Source organism: Alligator sinensis, unplaced genomic scaffold (genome assembly GCF_000455745.1).
Source record: "Alligator sinensis unplaced genomic scaffold, ASM45574v1 scaffold273_1, whole genome shotgun sequence".
NCBI lineage: Eukaryota > Metazoa > Chordata > Crocodylia > Alligatoridae > Alligator > Alligator sinensis.
Window position 1 is genome coordinate 3561055 of NW_005841943.1, and position 15522 is coordinate 3576576.

At 42.4% G+C, this 15522-nt stretch overlaps 2 protein-coding genes across 3 annotated transcripts in view; both read right to left on the reverse strand.

Annotated features, from left to right (window-relative positions):
• The window catches only part of LRRC69 (leucine rich repeat containing 69), a 61917-nt gene extending 58790 nt beyond the window's left edge, over positions 1-3127 (reverse strand). For both annotated transcript variants that reach the window (XM_025199419.1, XM_014518216.2), the window contains exon 1: positions 2532-3127. In XM_025199419.1, the coding sequence (XP_025055204.1) occupies positions 2532-2612 (81 nt within the window). In that variant the 5' untranslated portion in view covers positions 2613-3127. The remainder of the gene's footprint in view (positions 1-2531) is intronic.
• Positions 3128-3265: 138 nt separating this feature from the next.
• OTUD6B (OTU domain containing 6B) lies at positions 3266-13700 on the reverse strand. The gene is made up of 6 exons (XM_014518219.2): positions 13551-13700; positions 11673-11768; positions 9044-9356; positions 6547-6608; positions 5480-5586; positions 3266-4893 (listed from the first exon to the last, which is right to left on the reverse strand). The coding sequence occupies exons 1-6, from the start codon at positions 13689-13691 to the stop codon at positions 4809-4811; spliced, it is 804 nt and encodes a 267-aa protein (XP_014373705.1). The 5' UTR covers positions 13692-13700; the 3' UTR covers positions 3266-4808.
• Between the last annotated feature and the right edge of the window lie 1822 nt (positions 13701-15522).

The window sequence follows — 15522 nt, forward strand, 5'->3', positions numbered from 1 at the left end:
GGGAGGGGTCACGTGACGCGCTCTCCCGCGGGCGCATACGACACGGCTCTCGCAGGAGCTGCACGAGACCCCCGTGTGCCACGGCAGAGCTCGCCCGCCCCGCCGCCCTCACACGGGTGCAGAGCCCCAGGCAGCCAGGAACCCCAGGAGATGGGGAGGGGGCGTCTTCTGGGCCAGCTGCAAGCCTGGGGAGGACATGGGTGCCTCAGGGCTAGGGTAACCATCGCTCCAGATCCAAAAAGAGAGGACCCCCGTCAGGGGACACCTCACCCCAACCCAACCCGCAGCCCCGTCCCTGCTGCTGCCTCTCACTTCCCAACCCGCAGCACCCGCCAGCGCCTAACCTCCAAACCCCCACCCATGTTGGTGCCACACACTCCCAACCTGCAGCCCCCTGGCACTGCCAGTGCCTGCACTCCTGACCCACAGCTCTGCCCTGCCATCCCGACCAGGCGACAGTGCAGCAGCTCCAATTCGTGGGGGCAGCAGCAGAGCGACTCCATCCCTGGCGCAGGCTGGAGGGGAGGATGCCTGTGGCACCCCTGCCTTGGGCTGGGGCTCCAGCACCATGCCAGGAGGCTTGCCCACGCCCGCCCTCCCCTGGGCAGCATCTCCTGGGGCCACCCGGCCCTGGCAAGCAGAGGCACCTGCCCCGCCATGGAGCTCCCCACTGCCTTCAAAGGACCCCCTCACCCCACTGGAGGACGGGCACCTCCCCTGCCCTGCTGCAGCCCCAGCACCAGGACAGCTTCCCCCAGTGCCGCCACCCTTGCCTCCAGTTGCTCTCCCCCTGCTCACACCGGCAGAGCAGAGCAAAATCCCAGACAGTATTTTAAAAAACTGCTCAGGCAGAGATCAGAGGACTCAAAAAGAGGACATGTCCAGGAAAACCTGGCCATATGGTAATCACTGGCAACACGTAGTGGGTGCACGTGGGTACACATGCGTCCCCTGAGCGTGGCAGTGCACCCCCTACAAAAAGGCTGCGGGCAGTCACCACTCACCACTGGCACTGCTGGCAGCATCTGCAGGCCATCAGGAATCGCTGCTGGCTGCCGTCGACGCTGCTGGCACCCCTGGTCGGCACTAGCTACCCCCCAGCTCTCCTCACACCGCCGACAGTACTGGCAGCGTCTGCAGGAGCTCCCAGCTTACCACTGCCACTCTCCTGCTGTTGCTGTGCCCCCCCAGCCACCAGGGGCACGCGTCATTCATGATGGCAATCCTACTAAGGTCCCTTCCTCAGAACTAAGCACCAGATGTCCTACACCAGCACAGCCTCACCAGGGAAGTGGCACTGGTACCGCACTCTTCTGGCGGCTCCACAGGACACCGTCACCCCAGAGCAGCCACCAGGTTTGGGGCATCCCACTGGTCTAGTGTCGTTTTCAGTCTGGCTTCTGCAGCGACCAGGCTGCTTAGTCTCATGTCTGGCTGCTTTCAGTTCCCCAGGCCACCTCATCGGATGCATTTCTGCAGTTGGGTTGAGTAGGGGCAAGTTTTAACAGGAGCGTGAAGTCTTGCCTCTGGACACCTTAACGACCCTGCAGTCACACCCCTCCTAGCTATATGTGTGGGCCTGCAAAACCCAAAGTTTTGGTTCTTCTTCCTTGTAGCCCCTCTCCCAAAGATGGACACAACAGCCACAACCAACTATTAATATATCCAAGCAAGAAGCATAGCGCCAAAAGGGCACTGAAACACCTGTGGCAAGCTGACTGTTTGGATTTCATTAATGTTCTGGTCGCTCTTCATTTTTCAGAATCGTCCCTTGTAATAAGACACCAACGTGCCCCACTGACTGTTCCACTCACCTCCCCTTCAGATAAAATGCATTTTAGCCCAGAAACCAATTTTTAATCACATAAGCATCCCTAACTCTCACTAATCTGATTTCCAAAAAACAGGTTGTGTGTGACTTCATTGAAGTCCAAAAGCTTTACTGAAATTCACATACATGTCAGTCCCTTCAATCACTACTGTAATTTTATCAAAAGCAAAAGGTCTGTCCAGAAGGAAACGTAAGTAATTGCTTAGGGGTCTAAGCATAATGATTTGAAGAGCTAAAATGTTTAAATTGGCTAATATGGCTACAAAAGGACGTGATAACTTTCTACCGGTATCTGAAGACTGGGACATCAACAATACAAACATATTCAGATGGTTTAAGGAATGTAGCTAAAATAAGATCAAATGAATATGTAAAATGAAACAGGACAGTTTTTTTTTCCACCATAGCTCTCTTATGGAAGTCTCAAGAGACATGGTTATCCTTCAATTTACAGTGAAAATTAAAAGATAAAGTAAAACAGGAAAGTGCTGTGAGCAAGTTGGAGTGACTAATTTAGCAGTGAAGGTGAATAGAGACTGGGTATTGGAGGGGGCGGGGGGGGGGGGGGGAAGAGAGAGAGAAGGTAGCAGAGGAGGGGAGGGAGCAAAAGACCAGCTCTCCTTAGGGAGTAGCAACAGGAATGGACCCTCCAGTAATAAGACATAGTCTGGATCAGGCAGAAGTAGGGGAATCAACATACCATTCTTAACACTTGGATTGGATCAGACCTTTGCTGGCTGGATCCAGGCTCTTCACAGGCTGGACCCAACCCACAGGACATAGGTTGCTGACCTCTGTGATAGGCTGTTCTGTGTGGCTGCGCGGGACAGGATTAGGAAATCTTAAAATTACAAATAAAAATTTGGTTGGATTAAGAAAATACCTTCCTAAGTAGGAGGGTGGGTAAGCACTGGAACATACTACCTAGAAAGGCTGAGGAATCTCCATCATTGGATGATTTTAGGAGCTGTTAAACAAACACTTGGCTGGGATGGTTTAGAAAGGGACGGTCCTGCCTTGTTCAGGGGAGGGGCTGGACTAAATGACCTCTTGAGTTCCCTTCCAGCTCTGTTTTCTTATGATTCTATACTTCACTGAGGGAAAGTGCAACAACACATCCAAGGAGGACTCTACTGAAAAAGCTTATGAAAGTGCAACTGATGCAACTCTACTAAAAACTGTTGTAAAAATAGAAGAAAAATATACTGTTGTGTCTCTATTTTTTAACATTACAGCTTTGCTGTTTAATAGTGGTTGTTGAAGAAGAGAAGCTGTAGGACCATGAAAGACCTGAAAATCAAAGTTTATCACTAACAGGAAGTAGTGTGTTAAAGAATGCCAAAGTAGATGATTTACTTCAAGACAAACTGTTAAGTGGAAATTGTGTCTTCATTAAACATTTTCCCCCTAACTTGTCAAAAACTCAATTGAAAGGAAAGTTTCTACCAATTTATTAGTTTTGGCAAGTTCCATACAATATGAGCAAATGCCCTTTGCTCACTTTAATTAAACATTTTGCTCTATACAAGCTGTAAACATCTTAAATTGGACAAACGGTTGGTACAGCCATTTCCAAATTTAGATATCATTTCCACCCACACCTCCCTTTTAGATTGAAGCAGGAATAAAAGCTGATTAACTGAAGATTTTTCACCAGCTACCTACAGCAAACAATATGAATTGCCTCTGACATCAATTTTAAAACTATATATTGTTGACCTACTGTGGTAAAGCTCAATGTCATTTAGCTTTGCAAAGCAGAAGGTTGAGTCCTGTGACCAAGACAAAAGGAACTGGGTTCATCCACTTGTTAAAATAAATATCAAATGAATACAGACCCGCTATACTTTTTGTTTGGTTAACGCTTGATTTACCAGGCAACCTGTATGCTACGAAACACAAAATCAAATATTCTGTGTGTGTTAAAAATGCCTTAAAAACAGCATTCCTGAAAGTCCTCATCCACATATTTTCCAGCAAGAGCACAAAGTTATTTCATTAAACAAAACTTAAGCATGGCAAACAACAGGAACAAAAATGAGAGAAGCAAGTTTTCCTTTTTTGGTTTCTTTAACATTATAATGTATCAAATGTTAACCTAATTATTTTTCCTCTAGCATGCAACTGGCTGCATACGATTTAAAATACTGCATTTCAGACTGCAAAATGGATAAAAAGGTGGCAGTGCAATTGCTAATTTTCACCCAATTGCTGTCTTCTATAGCCATGAATAGCAGTTCTCCTCCTATAAGATTATTTATGGAAACGAATATAAAATATTTAAGGAATCAGCCAGCTGCAGAAGAAAAAGTAAAATTCTTAAACCTTGATTACAAGACTAAGATGAAAGCCTGTTAAAGTAAACATTTGGTTTGTGATCCTTTGAATCAGATGAACCTAAGATTTTTCGTACTACTGGATTCGTTTTCATTTCTTACTTGAATAAAGGTATTAGGAGGGTCCTCACCATTATAATGTTTCAGTTCAGTCTGGATGGGACTATTGAAATAGTATCTCTAGCATCACTTCATGCTCTAGAATACTAATGTTAAAGTATTTTACATGCCTTGATACAATCTCCATGATTATCAAAAAGTACTTAAAATTATTTAATGTGAGCTTGTGAATCTTCAGAAGAAATGCACAGAAGTAAGAATAAGCAGGCTATCCACATGTACTATTGATCTTTTCACTGTGGCAGGAAGTGCTGTGTAAACCAAGCATATAATATCCAAGTTATTCTGATGAATGCCAAAACTTTAAATAAGATTTTCTAAAACATAATTTCATCAATATATCGAGGTACTCTTTATAAATAGCTATTTCTCATAGGTATCTAATAATTGCGTGCCTTTCTTAAAAAAAAAAAAAAAAAATCATTCCAGGTAGTATCATATTCCAATCTGTTTGGGAACTATCCAGAGCCCAAAGTTGCAATATACAATCACTACCCCTGTAGACTTGTGACCTCTGTATGTTAGCTACCATTTTCTATAGCAGTGTCCGTTAGCAGTTTTACAGAATTATAATGTTCTCCTAATCCATAGGCATGTCTCATATACCTGAAAAACAAAAAAGGTGTTTTAAAACATTATCCTTCTTTCAACTATACAGTAGATAAATTAACAAGTCCACTTTTTACTGAAAGGTAATTTTGGGAAATTTGAAAGTTCAAGACAGCGTGGAAAAAATATACATACACACTCGGCCACCCACCCTGGAAACAATGCAAGAAGCTTGATGTTATTTATGTGTCAGATTTTGTATAAAATAGTACATTGAACCCACTTACAACTGTGTGAAAATCAACTTTTGATTAAACAATGAAGCCTAACAGCAGCCTATTGACCAAAAATGGCCGTGCAACAGTTTTCCATTATGACTTACTGACAATCATTTTATGATTATCTACAAGGCAAATTATGCTGTAACACACTCTAAAAGTGTGGTCCATACGCCCAGATCAGTCACAAGGTTTGGGGAATTTCAAACATGCAGCGGTGTTTTTCAGTACTGCAGACACCCTTCTGAGCTGCAACATCATTAAAAAAATGGTGCAGTTACACGAACCATTAATCTCACCTTCTGTGGAAAAAAGCCCAAAGATTGTTAAAAAAAAAAAAAGTAGGAGTAAAAATATCTACTTACACAAGTATTATTGGTTTGCCTGAATATTCTTCACCAACAATAATGGGAGGAGAATCCACCTGCATTACCTCAATTGGCATTTGCAGAATGTGTGATAAAGCCCGCAGCTTTTAAGACAGGAAAACAATGCACAGAAAAATAGAATCAAATCTCATGAAAAAAATCTTAGCTCTCAAAAAGTCATATTATCTGGTTATTTTACGCCAGAATTTAGAGGTTTATTAGAAACTAGGTTTTAATAAAACTTAAGTAAGTTCTTCCAATTTAGTAGAACTTTTTTAAAAATATTGTCTGAATTCACCACTACTTTGCGTTGTTGAAAGAAATGTAGCAGTATGCTAGCATAGAATCAGAGAGAAACTTGTCTACTTCTAATACCAAAGGTAAATGAACTACAAAACTATTTCAGATTAAATTACAAAATTTAATCACATTTTGACACAGCGTTGGCTGCTTCAAGATTGGGGAGATGTAACAAGGATGTACTAAATATCCTATGACTGGGAAGTTTCAAAGAGTTGAGTGTTTAAGACTGACTGTAAATACCCTCAGTATCTCCTCAATCAAGGTAGATGCCTAAGCAACGTGGAAGTGAAAATGCAGTCAAAGGATATGAAACTGAAAAGGACTGAAAAGGTAATGCATTGATATGCAAGAGAAAGGAATATCTAGCTGTGCATCCATATGTCAGCTTGTAATTGGATGATTCAAAGAAGAGTGTATATATAAAGATGCGTGTTCTTGGGAGCGCTTTGGATTTTGTACCCTGACATTTATCCTCTGTCAGTTGGCCAGACCAGCCGAATGACAGCAAATAAAGGCTATTTGGCTTCTATTTGGTTTTTACTATCTGACAAACCTGCAGCAGTTGGAATGGGAGAAAAGTCTCTAGAGGTTAAAACACTTAATACCTTGCTGGACTTGGTGTCGTCATTGGCAAGAGCTTAAAAACAAAAGTGTTTTTTGTTCCCACATAAGTGAAGTGGGAACAATTCTACAATTTATTTATAAAATCTATTCATTGTCATTCATTTCAGTTTCATCAGCAAAAAGATCACCATACTCACTTCCAGCTGACCGCCCCATGCAGCTGTGTTTGCTATGTCATCACAGTACTTTGCAAACTCCTCTGCAGGGAAAAAAACCCAAGTTCAGTAAACCTGTCAGTAAAACTCTTACCCAGATGTGGTCAGTGGACAAATATATTTAAGAAAAAATGCATTGATTAAAAAGAATAGGACACAGTACAAGGGAAAATATTCAAGGCAGTATAAAAACAGACTGAAAAATGAAAAGCAGGCAAGGAATTAAAATTATTAAGTTACATGTTCTAGTATAAGCTAGAAAAAAATTAGTTAGTAGAGGTAGACAAAGATGACATAAAAATGCATTCAAACAATGTATGCTGAACCCTTAGCAAATTTGCAGATGACACCATGTTGAGTAGAGTTCCATCTCCTCTGGAAAATAATGGCTAGGATTCAGAATGACCTGCGCAAATTGGAGAAATGCTCCAAAATCAACTAGATGAAATTCACCAAGGACAAATACAAAGTCCTGTACTTAGAACAGAAAAAAAAATCATGTGCACAAATACAAGCTAGGGCATGATAAGCTTGGCTACAATACTGCAGAAATGGGTATGGGTTACAGTGAGCCATTAGCTGAAGTATGAATATGAGCCAAGTATGATCTTGCTACAAGAAAAGGCCAATAGCATATTAGGTTATATTAACAGAAGCGCCAACTGAAAAGTTGAGAAAAGTGATTCTTCCACTCTAATCAGCACTTATAAGGCCTCAGCTAGAGTACTGTGGCCAGTTCAAGTACCCTCACATCAAAATAGTGGATAAATTAGAGTCCAGTGGAAAGTGACAAAAATAAGAAGTCTGTGAAACATTACTTACAAGGAAAGGCTAAAAGAACTAAGATAATTTAGGCTGGAAAAGGAAAGACTGATTTGGTATCAGTCTTCAAATACATGAAGGATGATTATAAAGACGATGGAGATAGACTATTCTCTGTGACTGTCAAGGGCAGGACTAGGAGCAAGCCACAAAATACAGTACAGGAAATTTAGGTTGGATATTAAGGACTTTCTGACTATAAGGGTGGTTAAACATTGGAACAAGACACCCAGAGAGGCTGTGAAATCTCAAGCCTTGGAAATTTTCAAAATTGGTTAGACAGATACTTGAAGATTTACTCAGGGATGATCCTGCTTTGAGCAGTGGGCTGGACTAAATGACCTAAGGGTTGATAATATGTACAGGAGACACAAGAGACAGGAAAGTTAAAAGTGCGACATCAGCCAAAAAAAAGCTGATTGCCAATAGTGTCAATTTTCCTTTTATTGGTGCACCTCTACTACTACACAATATTTTTGTTCTTTTAAACTGCAGTAGACACAGCTTTGGAGAAGAGTGCAACAGGGCCAGTAACCTCCTCCTCAAATGGTTAACTTGCCTTTGTGCTAGCTAGGTTTAAGGTAAATTTTGCAAGTTTCAGAACTAACTGCAGTTCTGCCTCTCCTCCCAAACTCTCTCTCCACAACCAGTTGGGTTATTTCTCAACAAACAATGCTTAGAATCCAGAGAACTTTAAAAACTGTCACTACTGAGTCTATTTGTGGTGAAGAGTAAGACAAACAGACTATTATACTCTCCAAGATGAATCATTTTCTTGGTTGAAGCATCCTCCTTAGAGAGACATAAAATGGACTGACAGCAAACAAAGCAGTTCTTGACATGTGCCCAATTCATAGTCACTCAACAAATGAAAAACATCAATATGACTTTCCAACCAGGATACTGTAAACAAAGATATGAGGAAAACAGGAGATGTATTTAATTCTTTCCTATTACAAAAAAGAAACGTAACCTAATAGAAGACAGCACCTATGGATGGCTATACAGCAATACTAATATGCAACTGACATCTTAGCAGGTCCTTAAGAAAATGTGATATGTTCACATCTTGCAACTACAGTACTTAGGATTCAAGCATTTTGCAAAGATCAACCCTCAATATTAAAATCTACAGCATCTGCAAAAATGTACTCTGCAACAGGACAGGAATTTGTTGGACAATGACTTCCTTAAGTTCACGCTGACACCAATTATACTAAGTTTCTTCCCAAGAGAGCTTGATCAATAGGTGCATATTTTCTGAAAAGATTCAGACTAAGAATTCAACTGTCTGCAAATTAACTTCATCATGTTATATATTTTGTCTACGTTACAGTTTACATTAACTCAAAAGACATGGTTATCACACCATTACCACCAATTCAAAACAATAAGTGATTCTGTTGGGTAGATGAGATCTTGCATAGCCAGGTAAAAGTTATATATCCTACAGGTGTAATTATACACTTTCAAAGCAGTTACCTACTTAGAAATCAGATTATGATTCTGTCTGCACTAGACTACAGAAGCCCAATTTGAAGATTGTTGCAACTTCTCCTAGCTCATCAAGAAAACTAATAATGCTAAGCTCCAAAACTACTGGTAGTATTTATATCACAACATTTTTAAAAGCCATTTAATAAACTAGAATTCTTACCTTGACTATACACATCTCCTGTATTGGGGTTCGTTAGAAATGGCAGGAAATCATCAACATGATTTTGCATATACTTTGCAGTTTGATTTCTCAGGGTTGCAACAGTCCAGGAGTTTTGGCAATCCTTGAGTTGATCTTCAATAGCTCGGTACATGCAGTGGCCATCTGATGGAATCTGCTTAATTGCTAACTGCCTTGCTGCCAATGTGTGAGCAAGTTTTTGACTTTCAAGATGCCTGGCTCCTGTCAAGTTTTCTATCTCAGCTTCAGCTATCCTTTCTTCTCTTTTCTTCTCCAAAGCAGCCTTCTTCTCCTGAGATTAAAAGAATAAATGACATTTGCAAAGATGTGCTATTAAAGCTGTAAAAAGAAATATATTACTCAAATTTAAAATGTGTTCCAAGTCTTCCTATAGCTCTTCATTTGCTGTTCAGTTCCATGAAGGTAATATTTCTTAGATTTAGCTGTACGCCTTACCAACATGTCAATGAGAAAACAATCTCCCAATTAGATAGTATATCATATTCATCTTTTAGAAAAGAACGAACTATAAGTAACACAATTAAAAAGTTCAATTAGAATTGCCAAAGCTGCCTAAAGTTAGAGAAATAAATTCAAGTGCCTAACTAAGGAACATAAAAGAAAACTTTGGCTTTCAAGTTTCTATTAGCCAGATCAACTCAGGAAGCCACTGAAAGAAAATGAAAATTTCCTAACACAAATATTATTAGATATGTTACATGTTTTACTTGTTCCATTATGTATCTTTTTTTATATAGTCATCTTGCTTAGTAAAAAGTCCCTGGAATACCACAGAGGAGGTTCTTTTAAAGCAGCTGGAAAACTGAAGCCCTGACTACTTCTATAGTTTCATAGGTGCTAGGGTCAGAAGGGACCTCAGTAGATCATCGAGTCCGAACCCCTGCCCTGGGTAGGAAAGAGCGCTGGGGTCAGACGACTCCAGCTAGGTGCTTGTTCAGTCTCCTCTTGAAGACCCCCAAGGTAGAGGAGAGCACCACCTCCCTTGGAAGCCCATTCCAGATTCTGGCAACCCTTACTGTGAAAAAGTTCTTCCTAATGTCCAACCTAAATCTGATCTCCATCAATTTGTGGCCATTATTCCTAGTTACTCCAAGGGATGCCCTAGTAAATAGAACATCTCCTATTCCCTGCTGCCCAATCCTGATGAATTTATAGACAGCCACAAGATCACCTCTCAGCCTTCTCTTGTGAAGGCTGAAGAGATCTAGGTCCCTCAGTCTCTCCTCATAGGGCCTTGCCTGCATGCCTCTGACCACACAAGTGGCCCGCCTCTGGACCCTCTCAGGATTCTCTGCATCCCTCTTGAAGTGCAGTGCCCAAAACTGGACACAGTACTCCAACTGTTGCAGCACTGGTCAGGCTTAGCGGGGAAGCATCACCTCCTTGGACCTGTTTGTCATGCATCTGCTAATGCATTCTGGTCATTAATAATACTTTTTGTATAAAAGACAAACCAATAAACTCCAGTGATGTGGTCAACTCCAATCTGGGTTGCCAGAATGTTACCCAAGCAGACTCTAGTCTCACATTTGTACACTGCTCTCCCCATTCAGCACTCAAGCTCTGAGAACCTTCTGGACAGCAACCCCTACAGCTACCAAAAAAGAGCCTTCTCAAATAATTCCTTAACTGGAGACATTATAAGGCACACAGAGACACTCTGCCTCAGTTCCTTCGCTAAACCTCAGGGCTCTAGGACATGAGTCAGCAACTTTTTAGGCCACAAATCCACTCCACAGCACCCCAGCCCTTCCTGCTGCATGCTGTATTTTGCACCCTCTAATGCAACCCCTACTTATCCACACCACCAAGAGCTATTGTTTCCTGTGGCTAATGGCTATGAGGGGAGAGAAAAATTCAGTGACATGGGTGAATGGAGACTACAATAGCACAGTGAAAAAAGAGCCTTAGGCAAGGGCAGGGTAACAGCAGGCAGCTCGGGTGCTGAGGAGGGGATCAGTGGCATGTGGCAGAGGATTGCATGGCACAGGACAGAGAAGGTGCTCCCATTGCTATGTACCACCAATCATTGCCCTTCCCTGCCCCCAAGCCATATCTAATTTCTTTGTAGGCTGAACTTGGCCCACAGACCATAAGGTGCCAACTCCAGCTCTAGGACATAAGTGCTCCAAGTAGTGAGAATATACAAAATCAACATCCTCAAACAACTACACGGTTAACACTATAAGTAATGATTCTTATTTCTTCCACGAAGCTTCTGTTTTTACCACCCACGCAGATATAGTAAGCAGACTATCCCACAGAAAGATAAATTCAGGAGTTCTAATTAAGTAAGAATTATGAAATTACCCTCTCAAAATGAGTGTGAAGTCAACATGCTACTCAAGTGTACTATTTTAAAATATCCACAGAATTCTAGGTGGCAGCCCTGCTGATTTGTAACACAAAAACATCATACAAGAAAGCCACCTGCACACTTCGTTAGCCTTGGTACAGTCCACTGGAAAACTGTTGGCCTAATGAGCTCTACGGGAGACTGATGTTGAATGAAGTCAAATATCAGCCAACACTGTAGTGCAAAAATGTCAGCACTCCTTTAAAGAAAACATTGATACTGGACTCATACCCTCCTCTTCTGTGCTTTTGATATTCGAGGTTGCTGAATCTGCTGTTCTGATCCATCAAGCTCCAAACTTGCAACACCATCCGCCACAGAATCTATCTAGAAACAAAATATGTTGGAATTAAGTTAATATTAATGAGAATAGAACATCAAAAATAAATTCTTGAAATATGGCAGACATACCCAGTCTATTCCAGTTACAACCCTGGAGTTTCATGTCTTACACAATTGATTCTGATTCAACTCTAGAACTACATTTATTTATGTAAAGTTTTGTTTGCATCCCTTCCGTCACTTTACCATTATTTATCACTTATTAGGTCCTCATCCCTTTTTCTTTACAGTTAAATCAAATTAATCCAGTGGTGCTCAACCTCCAGCTCCTGGGGCTATATTGAGACCAAAACCATGTCATCTGGTCCATGGGTCTCCCCAGCGGTCTAGAAATCTCAACAAAATCATAATCATAAAAAAATAGAGGTGAAAGGGATGTCAGAAAGCCATCTAGTCCAACCTCCTGTTCAAAGCAGGACCATCCTGAATTAGATCATCTCAGCCAAGGCTTTGTCTAGCCCAGTCTTAAACCCCCCCCAGGATGGATGCACAACCTCTCCAGATAACCTGTTCCAGTGCTTTATCACCCTCCTAGTGAGAAAGTTCCTCCCAATATCTAACCTAAACTTCCCTTGCTGCAACTTGAGACCATTGCTCCTTGTTCTGTCATGTCACCACTAAGAAACGTCTACCTCCATTCTCTTTGGAACCACCCTTCGGATAGTTAAAGGCTGCTATTAAATCCCCTCTCAGTTTTCTCTTCTCTAAATTAAATAAGCCCAGTTCCCTCAGCCTCTCATCAAAAGTCATGTGCCCCAGCCCCTTCACCATATTGTTGCCCTCTCTGCTGGACTCTCTCCAGTTTGTCTACATCCTTTCTGTAGCGGACAGCCCAAAACTGGACACTATACTCAAGATGCGGCCTCACCAGTACTGAATAGAAGGGAATAATCACTTTCCTTTATCTTATGGCAATACTCCTACCAATGCAGCCCAGTATGCTGTTAGCCTTCTTGGCAACAAAGGCACACCATTGGCTTATATTCAACTTATTGTCCACCATAACCCCAGGTCCTTTTCTGCAGAGCTGCTACCCAGCCAGTCAGCCACCAGCCTGTAAAGATGCATGGGATTCTTCCATCTTATGCGTCCTTGTTGAGCATCATGAGATTCCTTTGGTCTCGGACAATTCCCAATCATTAATTGGACGATTAACCCACAAACTGAGTTAATCAAATCATGACTTTTCCATGATGCATGTGTCCATGCATGTGTAGGGGGATGGGTACACACGCGTATTGGGGGTGCCTACACGCTAGGTCCCAGGAGCTGGCTAGGGCAGTTCTCTCAGCCACCAGGTTTGCAGCATCAGATCCTGAGACTGTAAACTCTTCGGTGTAAAGACCTTATTCTTTTTACTTGACCCTAAATAGACAGATACTTTAGTTCTTTATAATTCACAGAAAATTGCTTTATTTTAGATAATTAATGTGAAATACATGACCAGGAAACTATATCTAAACACCATCTGGTGCTATACTTCTGCTGCTGATGTAATTATAATGACACTATACTTCTGCTGCTGATGTAATTCTTTTCATAGCAGAAAGTAATGTAACGTACGCTTAAGGGGCACAGTAGTGAAAATCTGGTAAAATTGAGTAAAGGATTTATGTTCACCCCAATAATGAAAGGTACAAAAAACAGGTTCTGTGCCCTAAATCTAGTATTTCGTTAATAAATTAATTCTCAGCTACCTAATGTCAGGTTACTGAAATTAAAACTTGCCCCTAAAAGTTTCCAAGCAAGGTTAAACATGACTTATACCTTATTCTTCTCAGGTAAATTCTCTTTCAACTGCTCTAGTTCTTCCTTATGTTTCTGCTCCAGTTCTGCCTCCAGTTTGGCAACATCATCAGCCAGCTGTTTTCTCCTTTTTTTATCATTCTTGGGAACAGCATTTTTCATACCTTGAATCTTGGCTGTTGGAAAAGTAGAGAGACAAGTATTAGGCTCTAAAAATGGAATATGCTAAAATCACTTATAAATATGAGGTGGGAGTGGTGACTACATTATTTGTTGCTCCCCTGCTGCTAAATTTCCAGACCCCTGGGGAGTCCCAGGGGCTAGATAATGTGGACCTGCTTGGCCAGATCCAGACATATGGGGTTGGGCCAGCTCACAGTCAGATCTTAGTTTCATAGTTTCTAGGGTCGGAAGGGACCTAGGCAGATCATCTAGCCCGACCCCCTGCCATGGCAGGAAAGAGTACTGGGGTCAAACGACCCCAGCAAGATGGTCATCTAACCTCCTCTTAAAAACCCCCAGGGTGGGGGCCTGCACCACCTCACTTGGAAGCTGGTTCCAGACCCTGGCCGCCCTGACCGTGAAGTAGCGCCTCCTGATGTCCAACTTAAACCTTCCCTCCGCCAGCTTGTGACCGTTATTCCTGGTCACTCCTGGCGGCGCTCGGGGGAACAGGGACTCCCCCAGTGCCTGTTGCTGCCCCCTGACTAGTTTATAGCAGGCCACAAGATTCCCCCCTCAGCCTTCTCTTCTGGAGGCTGAACAGGTTCAGGTCCCGTAAGCTTTCCTCATAGGACCTGCCCTGCTGTCCCTTGATCATGTGAGTGGCCCTCCTCTGGACCCTCTCGATGCTGTCCACATCCCTCTTAAAGTGCGGCTCCCAGAACTGGACGCACTACTCCAGCTGCGGCCTGACCAGTGCCGCATAGAGGGGGAGGATCACCTCCTTGGTCCTGCTTGAAATGCATCTGTGGATGCACGACAAGGTACAGTTGGCCTTCCTAGCCGCCTCCCCACACTGCCTAGCCATGTTCATCTTGGAGTCAATAATGACTCCAAGATCTTTTTCCACCTCCATGCTGACAAGAGGGGAGTTCCCCAGCCTATAGGTATGGTGCCAGTTGTTCCTCCCCAGGTGCATCACCTTGCACTTGTCTGAGTTGAACCCCATCCTGTTCTCCTCCGCCCATCCTTGTAACCTGTCAAGGTCCGACTGTAGCCTGTCCAACCTTGACCAACCCTAGGCATGCAAGGTTGGGTTGACGTGCTGGACTGCACCCATGGACTGACCCAATACAGGATCTGGCCCCCCACAACCATCCCCATACCACTCATTCAGCCCACAGAACCAGAAGTTTACTGGGTAGAACCTGCTTTACTGGCCCAGAACAAAATATCACATTACTTTAACCTCTAAGCTTCAGAGATAACTCAATATAAAAGTTATACAAATGGCCCTATGCTTTGCAGTGACCTGAATGAAAAACCAAAACTTCAAACAGATTTTAGAGTTTTAAAAACTAGATGTGAACTCTACAGTTTGAGTGACTCTCACAAATATAGAAACAGACATAATCACCCAATTTGCTTTTCAATCTGCCATATTTAAACCACCACCTACTATTGCTATAGAGTAGGGATGGCCAATTATTTCAACTGGAAGACTACTTAATGGGTTTTGGTAAGCTATCAACGGCCATACACGTAAAATCTTTCAGAAAATGTTTCTTTATCTGTAACTTGTTAAAATGATAAGTCATATACTACATATCAACCATCTGCTAAACCATATTTTAATTTTATTTCCAAAAATATTTTTTTATCAGGATTTGTTTTTCTGAGTAGCGAATGTGACTGCATAATAGCTCAAAATAAAGTCTTACTCTTTTGTATTGTGAAGTTGGGTACGAGGGTTGAAGGTGTGTGTGGGAGGAGTGTAGGACAGGGTGGGCATGTGGTGTGTGTCAGGGGGGGGGGGGGGGGGGTGCATGCA